This window comes from Saccopteryx leptura, chromosome 1 (assembly GCF_036850995.1).
Source record: "Saccopteryx leptura isolate mSacLep1 chromosome 1, mSacLep1_pri_phased_curated, whole genome shotgun sequence".
Taxonomy (NCBI): Eukaryota; Metazoa; Chordata; class Mammalia; order Chiroptera; family Emballonuridae; genus Saccopteryx; species Saccopteryx leptura.
In genome coordinates, this window is record NC_089503.1 from 289337722 (window position 1) to 289361741 (window position 24020).

Genomic DNA, 24020 nt, shown 5'->3' on the forward strand with positions numbered 1-24020 from the left:
GGACAATGGGCTTCCATGTGGGCAATGCCATCTTTAACAAAGTGTGCATAATATATTTTATCTGTCAAAAAATCCACCTCTATGCTCACTTTACTACCCACAATCTACACTACCAGTATCCCTGTGCAAAGAATTTAGGCACATTACACATATTACAACAATATGACAAATCATACAATTTCAACAATTACAAAGGTACATTTCACCAGTCTCTGAGCACTTTGCCAAAAGTGCAAAATGTCCTCGGACTTCTTTCTAGCCTTGGGAAAAGCTTCCTGGGGCAGGGGATGGCCTCCAGCTAAGCTGCCCCTCACCCCCATCAGAGTATTTCACATTGTCCAAATTCTGTAAGTCCATCCAACAAAAGAACCAGTTCCCACTCTGGTCATAGTCTAGGAATCAGTCCACACACATGGGAACTCAGCCACCCCCATCATCCCTGGCATTTTGGCAGATCTTACACTCTCCCAAAGAGGAGCATGTGGCAATGTCAATCAACATTTCCATCTCTAGAGAGCTTGATAACATCAACCCCTATGTCCCAAAATTGCAGACATACCAAGGGCATAGTAAGTACTCCTTGCTGTTGGGCTCTCACCTTCTGGAGACTGCAGATTGCAACTCCAGCTTGATTCTCCCCATCCTCCAATGAAGAACTGAAAACACCAGCTCCTGCTGACTGGCTTGAGCCCTTGGCCTCCTGCCGCTGCTGACTCTCCATAATGTCCAGGGCAATCTGCAACTCATGAACCTGTGATTCCTTCTCCAGTGGATTCTTCATTTCCAGGTGAATTTTGTGAACCTGGTCAGCCTCCTCCAGTGCTTACTCCAGCTCCACGGTTGGCATCTCTTTCTCCAATGTTTGCTCCAGCTCCTTCTACTGCTCGGTTTGCAGGTCCCGGGTAGCCTCTTCCACAGAACTCTCGATTTCCTCCCACATGGCTGTAGAAGTCAGCCAGCCTACAGCCCCCAAAGGATAGCCATGGGGACCATAACAGCAGATAGTTCTTTACTCCACAGCTGTAAGGTGACGGTGGCTCCTTGCTGATCTGTATTGAATCCTGCCACAGACTATGCCAAATGTAAAGCCAGTAGCCGAGGTCACCATCAAGCTACCTGGCCCATGCAGGTTCACAGTAGATTCGGACAGATGGTAATGAAACAATAGAGCCAAGAACTGGTAGGCCATTAGCTTTAATCCAAGCTTGCACTCATCGGCCAAAAAATACACACAGTGGGAAAACAATTCCCTTTCCATTCAGGGCTCCCACAGCCACTGATTAACCGAGTTTCCTAGAATCAAATGTTCTACCTCACCAGCCTTACTCACCTCTGTTCTCCATCTCCTTCTCTCTAAACAAACTGCACTAACTGGCTTTTCCTGTAGCACTCCACCATCTTGGCTGCTTCTCTTCTCCTCCATGTGGCCTTTTTCTGCTCTCCTAAAGCACTGGCTTCTCCTAGAACGTAATCACTCTTCCCTTGGAACAACATGATCTCTCTTCCTTTTAAAATGTTTTGGTGTGAAAGCCCTCCACCAACACATATTAACATAAATACGCCCATCCCAAGCAAGAAGGGCAACTAATATTATCACCTGGGTGACAGGCTACCATGTGGACAGTGCCATCTTTAACAAAGTAAGCATAATATATTTTATCTGCCCAACATTGTGCAGCTAGAGACCTAGGGGAGACAGCTTCACAATTCCCTATACAGATTTCATGAGACAGCCCTGACACCCAGTCCTTACAGGTATTTATTGACACAAAATATAAGCAGGAACAAGAATGAGGAAGTCAGAAAGCATAGAAGAGAATAAGGAAGTCATGAAGGGGAACATCTTTAGAGCAGATTAAAGGGCAAACAAAGTAGCTCAAATGTCCCCATCCAACTGATTAATCAGATTTGCTAGTTCTATTCCTATTGTGCTGCACTCAGCACAGTGTTGTGTTCAGTATTTTTGTCAGTAAGGTCACTGTGGCCTTTGCCTCAGGACACTGAACTCTGTCCCTATTTTATATTCCTATTCAGGTCCTCTACAAGCTGAAATGGTGGGAAATACTGTAAATGTAATGAAAAATAGCAATATATACACTCTAAATACATAAACTTTATGCTTTGTAAATTATACCTCAGTAAAACTTGGGATTATGCTTGGGACTTCATTTTAATTTAAAGTAATTTATAAATTATTTAAATCTCCATTTATGATTATTTACTTCAATTTTTTACTTACATTGAACTTATTAGGTATATTCAGATATGTAAGGCCAGAGGCCATGTTGGTCAAATAAGTTTGTAAATATAATATATATATTTGCTTGCTTATAGTTTGCATTGGGTGTGGGGGCAAGCTGGAAGCCAGCAAAGTTGTTATAGCCTAAGGTTTAGTTTTAAGACTAAGCTTTTTACAACACCCTTGACTGTTGCATGATATGGGGTGGTGCACACTTATGAGGAATCCTATTATGCCTCAAATAAATGACTTTGTATCAGAGACTTTCTTGTTTGTATATTGGATTAAAGATTTTGATTTCTACAGTATAAAATGGGGCAGACCGGAAGCTTGCTCTCTCTCAGTTCTTGAAATTAGCATTGGAGAGAAGAATAGAGAAAGGCCACTTGGAGGATAGGAGAAGCAGCCAAGATGGTGGAGTGCTGAAGGAGAAGCCAGTTTGTGCAGAGTTTGTACAGAGAGGAAAAGATGAGGAACAGAGGTAAATAAGGCTGGTGAGGTAGAAACTTTGATTCTAGGAAACTCAGATAAATCAGTAACTTTGGGAGCCCTGAATGGAAAGGGAAGTGTTTTCCCACTGTGTATATTTCTTGCCCATAGGGTGCAAGCTAGCTTTAAATGTAATGGCCCACCAGTTCTTGGATCCATTATTTCATTACCATCTGTCCAAATCTAATGCAAATATACATGGGCCAGGTGGCTGAGATTGTGGCCATGGCTACTGGCTTTATATTTGGTGAAGTTGGCAGGATTTGATACAGATCGATATGGAGCCACCACTACCTTTGAGTGGTGGAGTAGAGGACTGGCTGCTGTTATATTTCCCTATGGCTGTCCATTTTGGGGCCGTAGGCTGGCTGACTTATACAGCCATGCATGAGTAAACCGAGAGGCTACCTGGGACCTGCAAACCGAGCAGTGGAAGGAGCTGGAGCAAACGTGGGAGAAAGAGATGTTGACCCTGGAGCTGAAGCAAGCACCACAGGAGGCTGACCAGGTTCGTGAGACTTACCTGGAAATGGAACAAGTGTTGTAGAAAAAAATCATAGGTTTATGAGTTGAAGATTGCCCTGAGCCAGGTGCAGCAGGAGACCGGGGCTGAGGCCAGGGCCAGGGTGGCAAGGACCATGGGGAGGCAGGTGGAGGTGGCTCAAAGCTCAAGCTCAGTGGTGGGAGCTGGCATTTCCAGCTCCTCTCCTGAGGATGAGAAGGCTGAAGATGCTGCCTGCAGTCTCCAGAAGGTGAGAGCACAGCAGCTAGAAGTACCTACTATGCCCCTGGTAGGTCTGTGATTTTTGGGACATAGGGGGAATGCCATCATGCTCTCCAGAGGAGAGATGGAAATGCTGACTGCCATTGCCATGTGCTCCTCTTTGGGAGAGTGTAAGACCTGCCAGGATGGCAGAAATGAAGGGGGTGGCTGAGGCCCCATGTACGTGGATTGATTCTTGGACTATGACCAGAGTGGACACTGGCTCTTTTGTTGGATGGACTTAAAAATTTTGGACAATGTGAATACTCTGATGGGGGTGAAGGGTGGCTTTGCTGGAGGCCCTTTCCCTGTCCTGGGAAGCTTTTCCTATGCCTAGAAAGAAGGCCAAGGATATTTTGCACTTTTGGCAAAGTGCTCAGAAACTAGTGATATGTACTTTAGTAATTGTTGAACTTGTATAATTTATCATGTTGTTGTAATTTGTGTAATGTGCCTAATTTCCTCGTGCAGGTATACCTGTGCTTTAAATTGTGAAGCAAGCAAAAGGGGTAGAATGTGGTCAAATAAGTTTGTAAATATGATATATATATATAATTTTTTTTTTTGCTTGCTTATAGTTTGCATTTGGTGTGGGGGGCAAGCTGGAAGCCAGCAAAGTTGTTATACCCTAAGGTTTAGTTTTAAGACTAAGCTTTTCACCATACCCTTGACTTTTGCATGATATGGGGTGGTGCACTCTTATGAGAAATCCCATTATGCCTAAAATAAGTGACTTTGTATCTGAAACTTTCTTGTTTGTATATTGAAATAAAGGTTTTAATTTCTTATAAAATGGGGCAGACTAAGAGCTTGCTCTCTCTCAGTTCCAGAAATTAGCATTAGAAAGAAAAGTAGAGAAAGACCATGTGGAGGATAGGAGAAACAGCCAAGATGGCGGAGTGCTTAAGGAGAAGCCAGTTTGTGCAGAGTTTGTACAGAGAGAAAAAGATGGGGAACAGAGGTAAATAAGGCTGGTGAGGTAGAGACTCAGATTCTAGGAAACTCAGATAAGTCCTGAATAGAAAGAGAAGTGTTTTTGCACCGTGTGTATTTCTTGCCCACTGGGTCAAGCTAGGTTTAAATGTAATGGCCCACCAGTTCTTGGCTCCACTGTTTCATTACCGTCTGTCCGTATCAAATGCGAAACTGCAGGGGGCCAGGAGGCTGTAATGGTGGCCGTGGCTACTGGCTTTACAGGCCACCTCCATTATTGTGGCCATGCAGGTTCTCATTAAATTCAGACAGATGGTAAATAAACAGTGGAGCCAAAAAAGGTGAGCCAATTTGTTTGTTAAAGTCTCGCACTGGCCGATGAGCAAACAAGCAGGGAAAACACTTCCCTTTCATTCAGAACTCCCAAAGCCCTGATGCATTCTCCATTTCCACAATCAGAAGAATATTCTCCTGGTTCCTCTTAGAGTCAAAGGCCCCAACAAGCCTCAGTAGAGCTCTCAAAGCCCCTCAGCTTTAGTTCCCCATCTGCTCTCCTTCTTCTCTCTCTGCATGACTACTTGGGCCTGCCCTGGCCTGTTGGCTCAGCGGTAGAGTGCTCAGCCCTGCTTGTGGAATTCCCGAGTTTGATTGCCGGCCAGGGCACACAGGAGAAGTGCCCATCTGTTTCTCCACCCTTCTTCCTCTTCTTTCTCTCTGTCTCTTCCCCTTCCGCAGCAGAGCTCCATTGGAGCAAAGTTGGCCCAGGCACTGAGGATTGCTCCATGGCCTCTGCCTCAGGCACTAGAATGGCTCTTGTTGCAGCAGAGCAATGCCCCATATGGGCCAAGTATCACCCCCTAGTGGGTATGCCAGGTGGATCCCAGTCTGGCGTATGTGGGAGTCAGTCTGCCTGCCCCCCCTTCTCACTTTGGAACAAACAAACAAACAAACAAAAAACTGCCTGGGCCCACAAAGACCTCTCCTCCAGCAAACACTAGCAAAACAAAGGCCCCTCCCAAGCAGGAATGTGATCTGCAATTTGCAATCAACTGCCCTGCTCTGAGGGCAAGCACACACGTGGCTGCCCAGAATCATTTTTTAACAATAAAGTGAGCAAACAAAAAATACAAATTTTGCAAATTTATTTGCCCAACAAGATTCAAAAGAAAAACATTGCTAATGGTTTAGACACTCAATCTGTTCTTATGAAATTTGCTCCATCATCTCCACAATGATTACTACCTTATACTGTAACAGTGCTGTAACAGTTCCCTACTGGTGTGGTGCATGATTTATTTTTTCATCTTTTTCCTCTTGTCTCTTTATGTTTATGTTAAAGAAATGCCTCATCAAGACAGAAGACAGGTATTTTAAATAAAACATTCATGAAATTTAAATTGAAAATTATTTTATTTATATTTAATATAATTATTAATTATACTATTATTCATATTTTTATTTATATGTGTCAATATAGTTATAATTAAGTATTACATATTTATCATTTAATTGGGAAAAACACTACCATTTATTTAAACTTTATCATTTTTTTGTTTTTTAATCTTTCACAAGAAATACTTTTATTTTTACTTTTTTTTACAAAAACTTGTTGATTTATTATGCATTAAATATTCTTTCATTAATGGTCTGCTTATTAAAGAATAAATTCTTTACTCAAAACTCATCAGTTAGTGCATTTACACTATCACAAAAGTAGATCTACCATTTAAATTTATTTACTGCTTATGTTGTATTTGTTCTCTTATATTCTAATACAAATATTTATTTATTTATTTATTTATCTATCTATCTATTTATTTATTTATTTGAAGTGAGAATCAGGGATGCAGAGAGACAGACTCTCGTGTGTGCCCAACCAGGATATACTTGGCATACTCACCAGAGTGTGATGCTCTGCCTACCTGGGGTGTTGCTCTGCTGCAATCAGAGCCTTTCTAGTTCCTGAGGTGGAGGCTATGGAGCTGTCCTCAACAACAAGGCCAACTTTGCTCCAATGGAGCCTTGGCAGTGGGAGAAGAAGAGATAGAGAGAAAGGAGAGGAGGAAGGGTGGAGAAGTAGATGGGCCCTTCTCATGTGTTCCCTGACTGGGAGTTCAACTTGGGACCTCCACAAGCCAGTTTGACACTCTACCACTGAGCTAGTTGGCCAGGACTCAAATATTTATTTTAAAATTTGAAACCTTATCATTAATATTCTATCCACCCCATATCCAGACAGATATATTCACATAATTTATTTTATACAACATCACTTTTCTTTGTGTACATCTATGTTTTATGAATTTTTTTTAAAAAAATCATGGATCCTTAGAGAACAAGAGGAAAAGAGAGAGAGAGAGAGAGAGAGAGAGAGAGAGAGAGAGAGAGAGAGTGCTAAAGAAACATCAGCCTGACCAGGCAGTGACGCAGAGGATAGAGCATCTGACTAGGATGTGGAAGACCCAGATTCGAGACCCTGAGGTCACCAGCTTGAGCGAGGGCTCATCTGATTAGAGCAAAGCTCACCAGCTTGGACTCAAGGTCTCTGGCTTGAGCAAGGGGTTACTTGGCCTGCTGTAGCCCCACGGTCAAGGCACGTATGAGAAAACAATCAATGAACAACTAAGCTGTTGCAACGAAAAACTAATGATTGATGCTTCTCATCTCTCTCCATTTCTGTCTGTCTCTATCTATCCCTCTCTCTGACTCTCTCTCTGTCCTTTAAAAAAAAAAAAGAAACATCAATTTCTTGTTCCATTTATTTATGCATTCATTGGTTGATTCTTACATATGTCCTGACTGAGGAATCAAACCCATAACTTCAGTGCATCAGGATGATGTTTTTAACCAACTGAACTACCTGGCCAGGTGTGGATCTGTCTCAAAAGAACCATTGCAGTTTAGAAAAAGAAACAAGAAGTCTTCAAAGTGACAAAAAAACAAGGACCTACAACCAAGATTACTCTACATGAAAAGCTATCATTTAAAATTGAAGGACTTACAAAAAGCTTCTCAGATAAGAAAAAAGCTGAAGGAATTCATTCCCACCATACCAAAACTACATAATTTTAAAAAGTTTTTCTTGTTGAGAAATAAAGGTATGAACAATAAAATAGCAATAAATATATATTTATTAACAATTGAGACTAAAAAGCAAAATAAACAAACAAATAGGACAGAAACAGACTCATAGATACAGAGAATGTTTTAATGGTAGCTACACTAATCAAGTAAAAAATAGGTAGGGTCCAAATCAATCAACTTATAAAGAGAAAGGAGATGTTACAATTGAAATGACAGGAATTTAAAGGATCATAAAAGGCTACTATGAACAATTATATACCAACAATCTGGGCAACATAGAAGAATTAAAATTATTTTATTATTATTTTAATAAGTTTTTTATTTATTTTTATTAATATTGATTTATTGTGTTGACATTAACTGAAGTGTTCCACTCAATATAACAACTTCACCTGCCCCACGTGTCGCACAATACACCCCCTTTGTTCCTCTCCCCCAAAGCCTTCCCCCCTTCCCTCTGGATTTGCTCTCCTGCTATTTGTATCTAAGTGTAATGTATATATAATTTCACTAATCCCTTTACCTTCTCTGATACATCCCCTCATTCCCTTTCCTCTGACAGATGACCCTATGTTTCCTGTGACCCTGCTTCTGTCTGTATTCCACTACTAAGTTCACTTTGTTCATTAGATTCCACATATAAGTGAGATCATATGATATTTTTCTTTTTCTGCCTGATTTATTCCACTGAGCATAATAATCTTCAGGTCCATCCATGCCATTGCAAAAGGTAAGTTGTCATTCTTTTTTACAGCCACATAGTATTTCATTGAGTATATGTATCACAACTTTTTAATTCACTCATCCACTGATGGACACTTGGGTTGTTTCCATATCTTGGCTATTGCAAACAATGCTGCAATAAGCATGGGGGTGCATTTTTTCTTTTGAATTGGTGATTTGTTATTCTTAGGATATATTCCTAGAAGTGGGATAGCTGGGTCAAAAGGCAGTTCCATTTTTGTTTGAAGAAATGCCATACTGTTTTTCACAGTGGCTGCACAAGTCTGCATTCCAACCAGTAGCGCAGGAGGGTTCCCTTTTCTTCACACCCTCACCAGCACTTATTGTGTGTTGATTTATTAATGAGTGCCATCCTGACAGATGTGAGGTAGTATCCTATTGTGGCTTTAATTTTCATTTCTCTGATGATTAGTGACATTGAACATTTTTTCATCTACCTGTTTGCCATCTGTTTGTCCTCTTTGGAGAAGTGTCTATTCAGTTCCTTTGCCCATTTTTTATTTTTTGTATTTTTCTGAAGTTGGAAACGGGAAGGCAGTCAGACAGACTCCCACATGCACCCGACTGGAATCCACCCGGCATGCTTTATATATTTAGGTGCTATGTTAGGCACATAAATATTTACAATGGTTATATCTTCCTGTTGGATTGCTCACTTTATTATTATGTACTGCCTTCTTTATCCCTTATGATAGCCTTTGTTTGACAGGCTATTTTTTCAGATATAAGTATTGCTACCACCACTTATTTTCATTGCTATTTGCATGAAATAACTTTTTCATCCCTTCACTTTCAGTCTATGTGTACCTTTTGTACTGAACTGGGTCTCTTGTACACAGCATATGTATGGATTTTGTTTTTTTATCCATGCAACTACCCAATGTCTTTTGATTGGAGCACTTAATCCATTTACATTTAAGGTAATTATTGACATGTATTTATTGTCATTTTATTCTTTAAATCAACAGTCTTCTTCCATTTGAATTCGCTTTCCTTTGCTCTTTTTATAGCAGGGCCCTTAACATTTCTTGCAGTTCTGGTTTGGTTGTAATAAATATCTAGAGTGTTTTTTAGTCTGGGAAACCTTTTGTTTTCCCTTCAATTTTAAATGATAACCTTGCTAGGTAAAGCAGTACTGGTTGTAGGTTCTTGTTTTGCACCACTTTAAAATATTTCTTGCCAATCTTTTCTTGCCTAAAGTGTTTCTGTTGACAAGTCATGTCATTCTTATGGGGGTTCCTCTGTAGGTAATTAACTGCTTTTCTCTTGCAGCTTTTAGTATTCTTTCTCTGTCTCTTAACTTTGGCATTTTAATTATGATGTGTCTTGGTGTAGAACTCCTTTGGTTCATTTTTAATGGGACTCTTTGTGCTTCTTGACCTTGTATGACTTTTTCCGTCATCAATTTAGGGAAATTTTCAGCTATGATATCTTGAAACAGGTTCTCTAGTCCTTGTTCATTCTCTTCTCCTTCAGGAAGCCGTATGATATGGATGTTGTATTTCTTCATGTTGTCTCAAGGTCTCTTAGAGTTTCTTCGGTGTTTTTGGTCATCTTTTCATTTTGCTGCTTTGCTTCTGTGATTTCATTTATCTTGTTCTCTAAATCACTAGTTCAATTCTCTGCTTCATTCAGACTGATTGCTGATCCCTTGTAGTGCAGTCTTCATTTCTGATATTGTATTTGTCATTTCTGGCTGAGGTTTTTATTTTTTATAATTTCAATGTTGGCTTTTTTCGTTTCTTTGTTTTGATTCTTGATATCTCCTTATTTAGGTACTCATTATGACTAGCCATTGTTGTCCTAAGGTCCTTGAGCATCCTAAAAATGATTATTTTAAACTTTGTGTATGGTAGTTTGTTTACTTCAATTTCACTTAATTCTTTTTCTTAAAATTTTTCTTATTGATTCATTTGGGTCTAATTTCTTTGTCTACCAATTTTGTCTGTGTATTAGGTAATGCTGTCTGACTTTGAAATTTGTTGTAATATCTTTATCAAGAAAATGGGCACAGTGGTACTGACATTTAGGCCACCTGCATTTACTGCTCTAGGAATGGTTTGTTTGTTTTTTCAGAAACAGAGAGAGAGTCAGAGAGAGGGATAGATAGGGACAGACAGACAAGAACAGAGAGAGATGAGAAGCATCAATCATTAATTTTTCATTGCGACACCTTAGTTGTTCATTGATTGCTTTCTCATATGTGTGTTGACCTTGGGCCTTCAGCAGATCAAGTAACCCCTTGCTCAAGCCAGTGACCTTGGGTCCAAGTTGGTGAGCTTTGCTCAAACCAGATAAGCCTGTGCTCAAGCTGGCAACCTCGGGGTTTCAAAACCGGGTCCTCTACATCCCAGTTCAACACTCTATCCACTGCGCCGTTGCCTAGTCAGGCAGGAATGCTTCTTGAGGGTACTATTTTTCCTCTGGTTGTATGTGAGTATTAGATGCTGTTGGTCCTTTCATGGGTGCTGTTATCCCTTCAGGCTGGCTAGCTCTAAGGACTAAACTTGATCATGTATATTAGACACTGTGCAGTGTCTGTCCTATATGGCATCTTTATTTTCCAGTATGTGGTGCCTGCTGTAGTCCTCATTTATGTGTGCTGCTTGTGTAGTTAGCTGAGTTTACAGTTGATGCTGTCTGCCATCCACTGTTAGATGTGTTGGTTCTAGGTTTTCTTGGGTTGTGATCAGACATTGTAATCTTCCATAGGTTACCCGTCTGGAGTTACTATTCTGTTTGCTGTTTTTGTTTGCATTTTTTGTGCTTGGGTAGTGTGGGAGGGGCCAAATTTTGTGTAAGGATCACCTTCCTCCTGCTTAGAGATGAAAGTAGCTCTGTAAATGCCCCAAGCTCCATAAGATTTGCCTCCACTTTTCAGCTGCTCCATCTCATTTTGCAGATGCTTAGTCTTCCCACAGAGTCTTCTATAGAAAGACTGTAGTGTGGGTTCAGATTGGCCTCACCAAACTAACCCCTTTACAGATTGCACACTTGGTGGATAAGGGCAGCTGATGTTGGGAATACAACAGTAGTCAGACCCCCAACTTCAGGGGTTCTCTTGTTCAGGGGTTCAGTAGGGAAAACATAGCCTCTACTATATAGCTTGATCTCTCAGCCAATGCCAGATACTCACATTTTATTTCTCCCCAGCAAGGTAAGCAGCAGGATCAAATAGAGTGTGACCAACAGTTCCCTCTGCAGAAGTGATTATACAGCTCATGAGACCCTGGTCTCAGGAAGGAGGATTGAGAGAGTACTCCTCTGGGGCTGACTGTTCCTCCCCTCCAGAAAGTGTCTAAGCCCCTCAACCAGATCCAACAATAGGCTCACAGGGACCCACACTTTAAATATCCATGTTGCAAGTGTCTTTCCCTCCCCCCTGTGGAATCTAGTCTAGCAAGGCAGGATATCCAGCATCCAAACCAACAGACAGTGAAGCTCCACCTTATCCAATGCACATGAGCCGCTGTGCAGTTGGTGATCATTGATAGCACAACTCACCTCATCTAGGCCAGGTGTGAGGAGCCCCTTCCTTAAGATACCTTCCTAACAAGGGTTGTTAGGTACTGATCTGATGGTCTCTGCCAACTGCCACTGGATCTGCCAGCCCGGAGCCTCCCTGGAGAGAACCCATCTCACACCAGTGGGAGACACTGCCTGTGACTGGCCCCAGTAACCATCTTCAAGCTACAAGCAATCCAGAGTTTGTGGCTGCCTCTGCTGGGCCCAGGTGCACATAGAAATACCAAGTTTAACACCTAGGCTAGCTTTTAGCCACATAGAACCTGGTGGAAGGTCTGCATAAAAAGCCAAGGTTTGTCTGACCAGGCAGTAGCGCAGTAGATAGAGCATCGGACTGGGATGCGGAAGACCCAGGTTCGAGACCCTGAGGTCGCCAGCTTGAGCACAGGCTCAGCTGATTTGAGCAAAGCTCACCATCTTAGACCCAAGGTCACTGGCTTGAGCAAGGGGTTACTTGATCTGCTGAAGGCCTGCGGTCAAGTCACATATGAGAAAACAATCAATGAACAACTAAGGTGTCACAACGAAAAACTAATGATTGATACTTCTCATCTCTCTCTGTTCCTGTCTGTCTATACCTTTGTCTGACTCTCTCTCTGTCTCTGTAAAAAAAAAAAGCCAAGGTTCTCTGAGCCTCGCCTTCTGCTACCTCTGTGTGCTGTCTGCTTGTTGAGCTCAGCCACTAAAAAAATCTTCTGGTAGAGTCTGGATCCTTGGGGCAAGTCTGTGATTAGGAAGAGTGGTGATTGTGGTTCCTGCTCCTCAGCACCGATTTTAGTCTGTCCAGACTTTTATCACAGACCTCAGTAGGGTGCCCCAGGGGTTTAGTGGGTGTGGCCTCTGAGACTCAGACTTGTGGTCTGTCTGCAGTCTGGACACTTTCTACTGAGTTTCCTGTGAGGTGGAAGCACCAGTCATAACTTGGGATCTTGCAGGGGAAGCTGCAGCCTCAACACAAGAACACTGAGTCATTGATGCTCCCACTGCCTCCGGGTTTCTCAGCAGGCCTTGGTCTCCTTGGGTGGGGCTGGAGAGACTACTGAGGGTGGGGCAGTTTCTTTGTCCCAGGCTGATGCCGCTCAGAGTGGACTGCTTCACTCAAGAAAGATGGTGACTGCAGTATTGGAGAATGACTCAGCACAGGGGTTTAGGTAGACAACCCCTACCCTCTCTTTGGCCCTCCAATTTTCCACTCTCCTCATGCAACTCCTATGCTCTCAGCTCTCCCACTCCAGAGCCCTGGATAAGTGGCTGTAAAGGAGGTTTTCTGCATTGACTCTTTAAGAAGGAGCCTGCTTCTCTAAGAGCTTTCATATCTTTCTCACAGACAGAAACCTCAGCTCTTTTTACCACTAAATGCTGTCTGGGCACATCTTCTAGGCTCTTGGGCTCTAGGCTGGGGCTCTAGGCCTGGAGCTGAGCACCCCCTACTCTCAGGGTGACCCTCTCTGCTATGAGAGTCCCTCCAAACCCTCAGCCACCACTTGCTCCTGGGAGCGGGGCAGCCTTTTCCGTGTCTCTGCCCTTCCAACCAGTCTTGGTGTGACTTCTTCTGTGATTCTTGGTTATAGACTCTTCTTTGTTTAGTCTAAAGTTGGTTTTCAAGTTGATTGTTATTAAATTAAGTTCTAATCTAATTTGGTCTTGGGACATGGCAATTGGAACTTCGCCTACTCTGTCACCATCTTGGAATTGACAAATTAAAATTATTTTAAAAACATACAACTTACCAAGACTTAATCAGGAAGAAATAGAAAATCTAGAGACTGATATAGTAAGGATATTGAATCAGTAATCGAAACACTTACAAAGATAAGCTCAGAACCATTTGCCTTCACCAGAAGATTTTACAAAGTATAATATATATATATATATTAATTGAATTTATTGGGTGACACTAGTTCACAAAGCCATACAAACTAAAAAGGTTTAGTTTTATGTTTCAAGTGTAAAATTCAATGAAACATTCTGTGCACACTGCATTGTGTGCCCATCACGCCCAGCAAAGTCTCTTTCAGGCCCCATTCTCCCCTCCCCTTCCGTTGCCAACCTCCACCAACTCCCAACCCTTTTTCCTTCTGGCTGTCACCACACGGTTTCTGTATCAATGTGTCTCATATATATAATAGATAGTTCTCATTTTTAGAAATTCTTTCTGTTTGGTGCTCTACTTGGGTGCTTCCTTGTATCTTTTCCTTTCAATCACTGATTCAATTCCTTGAATCATAAAACCTGCTTTTGATTTCTTACAATATATTCTTCATTTCAGATATTGTAGTCTTTGTTTCTGAGTGGTCCTTTTAGTGGATTCTATGTTCCTTTTAATGCTTACTGTTTCTTTGTTTAAGTTTTCACTGAAATTATCCATCTTCCTCTAAAGTCCTTGAGCATCATTATAAACATTGTTTCAAATTCAGCATTGGTATCTTGGTCGATTCTATTATATTTAATTATTTTTCTGAGGACTTTTCTTGTTTTTCCATTTTGTTTTCTTATTTTGTCTATGTGTACTACATAGATCTGTTATTATGTCAACTTGTCATGATGGCTTTATAATGTAGAAGTCTTGTTGGTCTAAATGTCATAATCTTTTAGATCACTTAACTTTAGTACTTCAAGAATTTTTTTTTTGTAGATTATGTACACCCTTTTATAATATTTGAGTCTTGAATGCTGTTAGCCCTTTTGTGGGTAGAGTGTACCCTTCTGGCTGGCTGACTGACTATAGGATAACCTTCGGTCACTGTGTATGAGTCATTGTGAAGCAGCTTCCCCCTGAGGTAAGTTGTTCCCAAGCAGGGTCTGGTGCCTGCCTGAATCCCTTTTAGGGTATGCCACTTATATGGCTAGTTGGATTGAGCTCTGGTGTATTCTGAAGCCTACCACCTGTTGTGATGTTTCTGGGTCCATAAGGAAGGCATTCAAGTACCAGTCAATGTCAGATATTGTGTGTAAATGGCATTGGGTTTCCTGTCTGGAGCCACCACGTTGTTCACTGTTTGTGTCTGTGTAAGCTAGGACCAGGTTTTACATGGGAGGGGCCAGCTGTGTATCAGAATTGGCTTCCTGAAATTCTCAGTTGGGGGTAGATCAATAAAGGGCCAAGCTCCCTCAGGTCCATCTTCACCTGTCAGTTACTCAACTTCACCCTGATGTTGATTAGTCTTCCTCCAGGGCCTTCCAAAGAAAAATTGTGAGTGGGCCCAGGCTGGCATTACCCACAGACCCTTTCATAGGTCTCAAGCTTGGTAGGGTGGGGCTACCAGGGTTAGGTAGACAAGGTTAGTGATTGTCACTGAGGGGTCATGCAGTCAGGTACTCATTGAGGTAAAAGTGGCACCTACTCCAGAGACAAACCACTTAGTATCTGACAGAATCTCCCACTCCATCACCCACAGAAGGAGTGTCCTGTATGTTCAGGTTGGGTGCAGCCAGCCATCTTCTCTGCAGAGGAAGTTCATTTAGGCAGAGCGACAGGGCTCAGGATGACAGGTCAAAAGAGTCCCTCATTTTGGCTGATTCTTGCTGAGCCCACAGGATGTGGCCTAACATTTTGTTTCAGTCCCTGACAATAACCACCACGAGACAAATACAGCAAATGTCCCAGTTCTGTGTACCACTCCGTTCTGAGGAACTGAGCTCAGCAGGACAGAGTATCCAGACTTATAAAAGCAGATACAATATTCCACTGGGAAAGGTGCCTGCAAGCCTGTAGGAGGGGCATGAGCATTTATTCCTTTTTCTGGGATAGCACAGGTTGAGCTCGCAAGAAGAATAAGAGTGGCTCCCCACCACTGCAACCCAACACCTGCCTGTTTGATTCCTTGACAAAAACCTCCCTAGGAGACATGTGCTTAAAGTCTTCCTCTGTACAGCACTCTGATTTCCCTGCGCAGCTGAACTCAGCAAGGTGGGGCTGGCCAAGTGATTCAGCTGTTTGGGAGCAGGGGTTGGCTCTAACTGTGCACTTGAGGTGGAGAAGTCAGTCCCCTTTCCATAGCCACACCGTTCAGTCACTGTCTGAGTCTCTGCCAAGAGCTTCCTCAGAAAACAGTGCCCAAAGGTCAGTGCTGGGTGCAGCCAGCAGATCACTCCCCCAGAAAATGGCAGTCCCGAGCATGGCAGACAGGTGTCATCAACAGTTGGGGGACCAGGAAGTGTACTCCCCAGGCTGGAACTATAACAATGAGAGTGCTTATCGCTGGGAAGCTGGTGTCTGGGTCTCTCACAGACTCCCTTCCCTTTCAGGTGAGCTGAATCCTCACTGATTTTCACAACCAGATGCTTATGGGCTCTTCTCCTATCCTTGGTGTTTTGGGTTGTAGATTCTCACATGGGGTTGAGACCTCATGATCCTGGGGGAAAGGGGTTTTGCAGCAGAGATATTCTCGCAGCTTCTCAACCACTAGATGTGGGTGTAGAGGCGAACCTTTCCAAATCTCCGCCCTTCTTACCAGTCTCTATGTAGCTTCTTCTGTAACTGATTATAATATTTCAGTTCAGCTGGGCTTTAGTTGGTTATTCTGATTAGTTTCTCTATAATTTACTTGTAAATCCAATAAGGTACCAAGAACAAGTGAGTGTAGCTTCTACCTACTCTGCAGCCATCTTGAAATCTCTTTACAAAACATTTAAAAAAAAACAAAAATTAACATCATTTCTTTTCAAACTTATCAAAAGAATTAGAGTATGAGCACTCCAAAACTTATTTTATGGGGCCAGCATTATCCTGAAACCAAAACTATAAAAGGGAATTACAAAAAAAAAAAAAAAAAAAAAAAGCACTATAGGCCAATACCCCTAATAAGTAAATACAAAATTTCTCAAAAAAAATTCTAACAAATCAAATTGAGTAATAAATTAAAAGGATAATTCACTATGATCAAATGAGATTTATACCTGGGGTGCAAGGATGATTTAACACACCCAAATTAGTCAGTGTGATGCTTCACAGTAATACAATGGAAGAATAAACTACATGATTATCTTAACAACTGCATAAAAAGCATTTTACAAACTTCAACATTTACCATGATAGAAACTCCAACAAAATCAGTAACATTTCTATAGTAACAACAAAACTTTTGACAAAGAAATAAATTGATTTTATTTGCAATAGAATTAATACAATAAAATACTTAGGAATACATTTAACTAAGAAGGTGAAAGATCTCTACACAGAAAACTACAAGATGATGATGAAAGTAATCAAATACACAAATTAACAGGTAAAAACAGATACCACACTTGAACTTAGCCAGAAGTCTGAGAAGACAATTGAAGACAAATAAATGGGAAGGTATTCCATGTTCAATTTTTGGAAACATTAGTATTCTTAGAATGCAAATTATGAATGGCATATTTTTTAGAAGTAAAAAAACAACAACACTCCTACATATATGTAACCACAAAAAAATGTTGAATGCTCAAAGAAATCTGAGGGAAAAAAGAAAAAGCAGGAGGTATCATGCATCTTGGTTTCAAGCTATACTATGATGCTTTAGTCATCAAATACTGTATGACTACATATGTAGAATCTAAAAACAACAAAAACAATAACATCCAAAACAACAAACTCACAGAAAAAGAGTCCAACTTGTGGTTATCAAAGGTGGGAGGTGGAGGGACAGAAGGAATTAAAGAAAGGTGCTCAAAAATCACAATGTTCAGCTATTAGATAAACAAAAGTACTAGGGATATAATGTATTGTACAACATGACTATAGCTAACACGAATGTAAGGTATACACTGGTTTCCTCTGTGTCTGTAGGAAGTACATTACGAGACTCCCAGGGGATGGCTGAAACCATGAATAGTACTGAACCCTGTATATACTATGTTTTTGTCTATGCAGACATTTACATACATATTTTAAAGTTTAATTTAGCAATTAGGCACAGTAAGAAATTAACCACAATAACTAATAATTAAATAGAACAATTATAACAATATACTGTAAAAAAAGTTTTATGAATGTGGTCTCTCCCTTTCTCCTAAAATATCTTGTACTGTACTCAGCCTTCTTTTTCTTGTGATGATGTAAAGTGAGATAAATGATGTAGGTATTGTGATGTAGCATTCGGCTACTTTTGACCTTCTGTCAATATGTCACATAGAGATTCATCTGTTCAGAAAGTTGATGAATCACGTCATGATGATGTCACTAGTTCAATTTCAGGAGCAGATCATGTCAATGGTTAGGGATCGATATTTGAAGGGTTCTTTGGCAAATACTTTTGGAAGAACTCTGTTTCTGGAAGTTGCTGTGTTTTTTTTCAACTCATCTATGTGTTACTGCAAAGATATTATACTTTGGTGATCATATGGGTGACTTTAAGGCTGCATTCCATCTGATGATCTCATTCCTTAAGTTTATAAAATAAGGGTAACTTGAGCACAGGCATTGCAAAACCACAACAGTCTATGTAATAACCTAGATGGCTACTATATGATTAATAAACAAGTACTGTATACAGTATGAATACTCTGTGTCTTATTTATTTTCTTTTTATTGTATCTATATGAAAAGATGCATGTTAGTTGAATTTATTGTGGTAATCATTTCACAATATATAATATTTAAATGAAACTATCATGTGGTAAAGTTTTGTTTCATTTTGATGCTCATGCGTTATTTAACTTGTCTTTTAAAACTACATTTTGTACCCTTTGTATTTTTTAATACGGGGAAAATTACTTATCCATTTATTTTTAAGATTTAACTTATTTATTTTAGAAACAAGAGAGAGAAAGAAGGAGAGAGAGAGAGAGAGAGAGAGAGAGAGAGAGAGAGAGAAGGGAGAGGAGCAGAAAGCATTAACACCCATATGTGCCTTGACCAGGCAAGCCCAGGGTTTCAACCAGAGACTTCAGCATTCCAAGTTGATGATTTATCTACTGCATCACCACAGGTCAGGTTTAAAATGAAAACTAACTTTGTTTTCCCCTACATATTTAGACTTGGGCTTTTGTCATTTACAACAAATACTTCTATTAAAATACAGACATTTATGATTGAAAAATCAATCAACAAATATATAATCAGTAGATATGTAATAATCTCAATCATAATGATATAGTCCAATTTTGTTTGTTTTTTCCTATATGAAAATATTATTTTTACTAAGGAAAATCTAAATAACACTTAAGAATTATAAATAGAAAGGAATTTTAAGAACTAGGGCAGAGAAACTGAGAAATCTCAGAATTAATGATTGTTGTGACAGTTACTGTAAAAGTAAAAACGTTGTGATCCTTCAGACAACTATCAAAATCTTTGGTAACAAAGATCATTAATACCTATTGTTAATGAGATTATGATTTTAGATTTTTTCCTCATTATATTAGAAATGCTGGCCCTGGCCAGTTGTCTCAGCTGTTAGAGCCTTGGCACAGTGTGTGGATGTCCTGGGTCCAACTCCCTGTCAGGGCAAATGAGAAAAGTAATTGTCTGCTTTTCTATCTCTCCCAGTCCCCCTTCTCTCTTTTTCCCCTCTCACAGCAGTGACTGCTTTGGTTCAGGCCTCGCGGGGAGCGCTGAGCATAGCTTGGTCAGAGCAAATTGCTTGGTTGATTCAAACATCAGCCTCAGACAGGGGTTGCTGGGTGGATCCTGGTCGGGGCACATGCGAAAGTCTGTCTCAATATCTTCCATCTTCTCACTTAAAAAAACAAAAACAAACAAACAAAAAACAAAAGATATGCCATAATGGGAATATAAGAAAAAGATGTATGCAATGGCAAGATTTAAAAACTCTATCTAAGAGTAGAATTTAAACATCTAAGATCCTCTTAGCAAGGCCTAAATTTTCAGAGTTTGGGAATAACATAAAAATAGGTTAACAGCATGGGTGGTCAAGTCTTTTGTTCCCTGATGTCTTTTGGAAGAAGAAAACAATTTCTCAGAGGCATTTGCCAATGCCAAACTAAATGACACACTACCAGCACAAAATATCCTATATTGTGGAGGTGTTTAATAAGATAAAGTGTATCAAAAATAGCCCAAGTGCAAGAATTTCCTGTTCAAACTTTAAGTGACACATTAATGAGAAATCTACATTTTCCACTCATACTTCACTTTGAGCCTTCACAGATCAGCCTGTGAACCACAGAGATTGTTTGTTTACAAGAGTAACCTGGTCTCCCACTAAAGGATGTATGACTTTCTGGCTACAGAAGGTATGTGTCTCTACTCTCCTGTCTCTCTGTTAGCCTATCTCATGTGGTGGGAGATTACAAATGTTAGATGTGATGCAAGTACAATTAACAGACAACAAAATCAAATAATTTTGATTTAAATAATTAAAATTTAATTTAATTTTAATTATTTATAATTAAATATTTAAATAACACAGAGTATAAAAATAAGAATGAAATATGAAAGATGTTGGAGGAGACCTTGCCTGTGGAAAGTTATTCAAACTTATACATACATAAATAAGTGTGTTAATCAGAACAGTTTAAAGAAAAATCCTGTCAGAATCATGACAAGGAAGAGTAATTTTTTCATTCTATAATCAATATAGGTATAATTATATATATTCTTTTATATTTACCGCAGCCTTTAAATAAAGATCCTAAACATGAATTCTTTGAATTATGGAGATCATGCATAATACCTTCTACACTTACTTAGATAAAATAGAAGTATTTCGCTTTAAATAAAAATTAGGATGAAGTAGCTTCCAGAAAATACTAACTTAAGTTTAATTATAAATAATCAAAATACTTTAAAAAATTTAAGAAACATGGCAAGTAAAGGTATTACAATAATAAAGAGCTTCTTGCTTAATGAATTACGGTACAGCATTTAATTGATATGAATCAGAAATAACGTGGAAAATATGTTCAAATAAGAATTAGTATAATTGACATTAAGAGCTTATAAAAACAAGATTAAATATTAAATGTTTTACATGCATTACATCTATATATTTGTATCTTATTTTATATTAGTAAATTAAAGTGCTAAATACTAAGTAATTTTGTAAAGGTCCTACATTGTACATTTCAAGGCCAGAATTCATTGCAGAACTCATTGGCCCTAGAGCCCATTAACTGAATTATTCAGTTACATTATTTGATTACTTACTATTGCTTATACAACTAAAAGTATCTTCACTGACTTTGACAGCCATAGGACCTTTTTGGAAGTTTGAAACAAAAGTGTTCTAATATAAGTGATTTACTCATTTATTTTCCATTTTATGGTTTTATATCTTTGTCATTAACTCAATTGCCAATTTCTTGTGTTACATAAGTATTTAAAAATGTACTGTTGTTTTGTTGTAGATTATTTAGATTTTGAATAAGTTTAGTGTAACTAAAAGATTTTTCAACATATAACACATTTTTTCAATTGTAATAATTTCTCATAACTCCACATTCAAAGTAAAAGATCATTTGATAACAATTTATCCCCTTTCATAAATAAAAATATGTCACTAAATAAAATTTAGTTCAGAAAATTACTGTATCTGCCAACATGACTAATGACCATTTTTAGAGCATACAATCTTTAATCATTATTTGATTTCTAATAGAAGCATTCTAATGGCGTTAAAATAGTTCTGTGAAACCTGACTTTAATGAAGATGTTATTACTTATGATATTCTTTATTCCTCACTGATATACTGTTTTGTATGGCTCCAGTAAATTATATATGGTCAAATGTAAAATATCTTAAAAATTGCATCTACCATGAGGCACTTGTTTAAAGATCTAAGAAATTTAAAACCAGAAGTTTAGCTTCTTCAGCTGGGAAGCCCTAGCCTTCACTCCGCCCAGTTTTACTGCACTAGGATCTCATTACCACATATACCATTTACTTGTAAGCACAGTTCTCTTGTAGCACAGTCCTGGACATCACTCAGCTACAGAGATGAATAACCAGGGAGTAACTTATGCAGAACTGAATCTGGTTAATGACTCAAAGAGACAGCAAGTAAAACCAAAGAACACTAAGCGCTCCATTGCAGTAACTGAGAAGGAAATAACCTATGCAGACTTAAATCTTCCAAGTGCTTCTCAAGATTTTCATGGGAATGACAAGAATGACAACTGCAAAGGTAACGCACTTGATAGAAATATAGTTAAACCAATCTAGGATGTGCAGTTAGGGTGCAGAATGTGTTACAGAACAGTAGGAAATAAGATCATATGTTTTTCATCCCTAAGGATCAGAATTTGAAGTTGGAATATGGGACTCAAGATGAAAGCAGAGGACTAATTTTATTCAGGCACTATATTAAGGAATAGTCTTCGACTACTTATGGAGCACTGTATTTACTGAAAGTTCTGAGAGAAAGATTACAGCGGGAGATATGGGCTTGGGGTCCAAGTTTATGCATATGATTCTCTGTATAAACTTTCTAACAATTGTCTCTACTTCTCCATTCTCGGTGTTTCCTTTTCTCCCATTGCACACTCCCCATCACCTCCAGGGAAGCTCACTGCTGGGGTCCTGGGAGTCGTCAGCCTTGTCTTGATGTCCACAGTGGTAACGATAGTGGTTATTCCTCGTATGTAAATTTTTGCAAGATTATAAAGAACTTTTCACTTTAATAATTATCAGTGCCTCTAAACACTTCATAATATTAAAATGTGTGCATTTAGACTAAGTGCAAAATGGTTATTTTGAATTAATCTAAGGTATAACTATTAGAATGATTTTAGAGAGTTTATATGTATAAGCCCATATGTATCCACATATATCTAAATATTTTTTTGATTTTATAACTCAAGATGTGTTTTGAGGCACATTACTGAGAAATACAAATTAATTTTTGAGATTGTTTAATCAAGATGCTGTAAGAGAAGGTAAAATTTTGTTCTCTTGGCTTTTGCCTTACTTTTCCTCTAAATTATGATTGCTCCATTAACTTTTTTGTAAAAGCAGTTTTATTCCAAAATATTATAATCTGAGATAATATATTATATTTATTTCAATGTAGAAGCAAAAGTATTATAATTTTATTTATGTCAATATCGGGTTTCTTATAATTTTTTTTTCAGCTAATGAAAACCAAGAGAAAAATAATTCCTCCTTGATAACCAAGAACCAGACAGGTAACATTATTTTGTAAGTTTTGATACTAGAACAGTTCATACTTTGTAACTGATATAATGTAATCAACAAAATTATAGTTTGTTGGGAGGGAGGGGAACATAAATTATAATACTCAGCAATGAATGTTTATAAATAATGAGTACAGAAGAGTGTTTTTATACAACAGTAGAAAAATATATTCACTCTAATTATCATACCCATGATTACCAATTAACTATAAACAATTTTTGTATTCTACAAACGTGGCTTCAACATTGACATTCAGTACATTTGAGAGCAGATACTTTTGTTTCTGTGTTTGCTTCATACGGGCACAGAGTTAGGGAATGAGAGGCTGACCCTTCTCTGTGAGTGCGTGTGAGTGTGTTTGCTTTTACATGGACCAGCCAGTGATGGAGTATCCATATTTCTGCACAAATGTGTCCATGCCTCTATAAATATGTAAATTATTTTCTTTAATTTAAATGGTTTTTGGACAATAACTCATGATTTTTCTTCAGCATATCACTGTAGTCATTGTCCAAAGGAGTGGTTACTATATTCCAACAACTGCTATTACATTAGTACTGAAAGAAAAGCTTGGAATGAGAGTCTGATGGCCTGTGCTTCTAAGAACTCTAGCCTGCTCTACATAGATAGTGAAGAAGAAGTGGTAAGATTTTAATTGTTTCCAGCATTTTGTTTACCAGGTTAATTTAGTCTATATTTTAGAATTTATTCCCATTTTGTATATATTTGTGGCTTATTTCTTTTAAAGGCTGATAATATTACATTGTTTGACTATAATATTTTATTTATATTTTCTATTTTATTTATATTTTCTACCATTAATGCTCATATGATAATTTGCAGTTCTTGCTTATCAGAAACATCCATGTATCTATAAATCCTTTTTTTTCTAATGTAAACTTTGTTACTTAACTTTGCTGTACGTCATGGCAAGTAAAGATATCATGACTGTGCAGATTAATTCTGACCTGCAATGCCCCATGTAATTACTAATTAGATCATGAAGTAGAAGTTGCCAGTCCATAGTAGCCCTGCTCCTGTGCACCTTCTCATACCTTCCCCACTTTCTCACTTAACCATTATTTTGATTTTTATATGAGTAATTATCTTTTCTTAATGTTGAACTTTATTTTTTTTATAATAAATTTTTATTAATGATAATGGG

At 38.8% G+C, this 24020-nt stretch overlaps 1 protein-coding gene across 1 annotated transcript in view; it reads left to right on the forward strand.

The window, feature by feature from the left end:
• Positions 1–21658: 21658 nt before the first annotated feature.
• Positions 21659–24020, forward strand: part of LOC136388356 (NKG2-A/NKG2-B type II integral membrane protein-like) — an 85549-nt gene continuing 83187 nt past the window's right edge. The window contains exons 1-4 of the mRNA XM_066360255.1: positions 21659–21845; positions 22203–22298; positions 22792–22845; positions 23347–23498. Coding sequence (XP_066216352.1) covers positions 21659–21845; positions 22203–22298; positions 22792–22845; positions 23347–23498 — 489 coding nt within the window. The remainder of the gene's footprint in view (positions 21846–22202; positions 22299–22791; positions 22846–23346; positions 23499–24020) is intronic.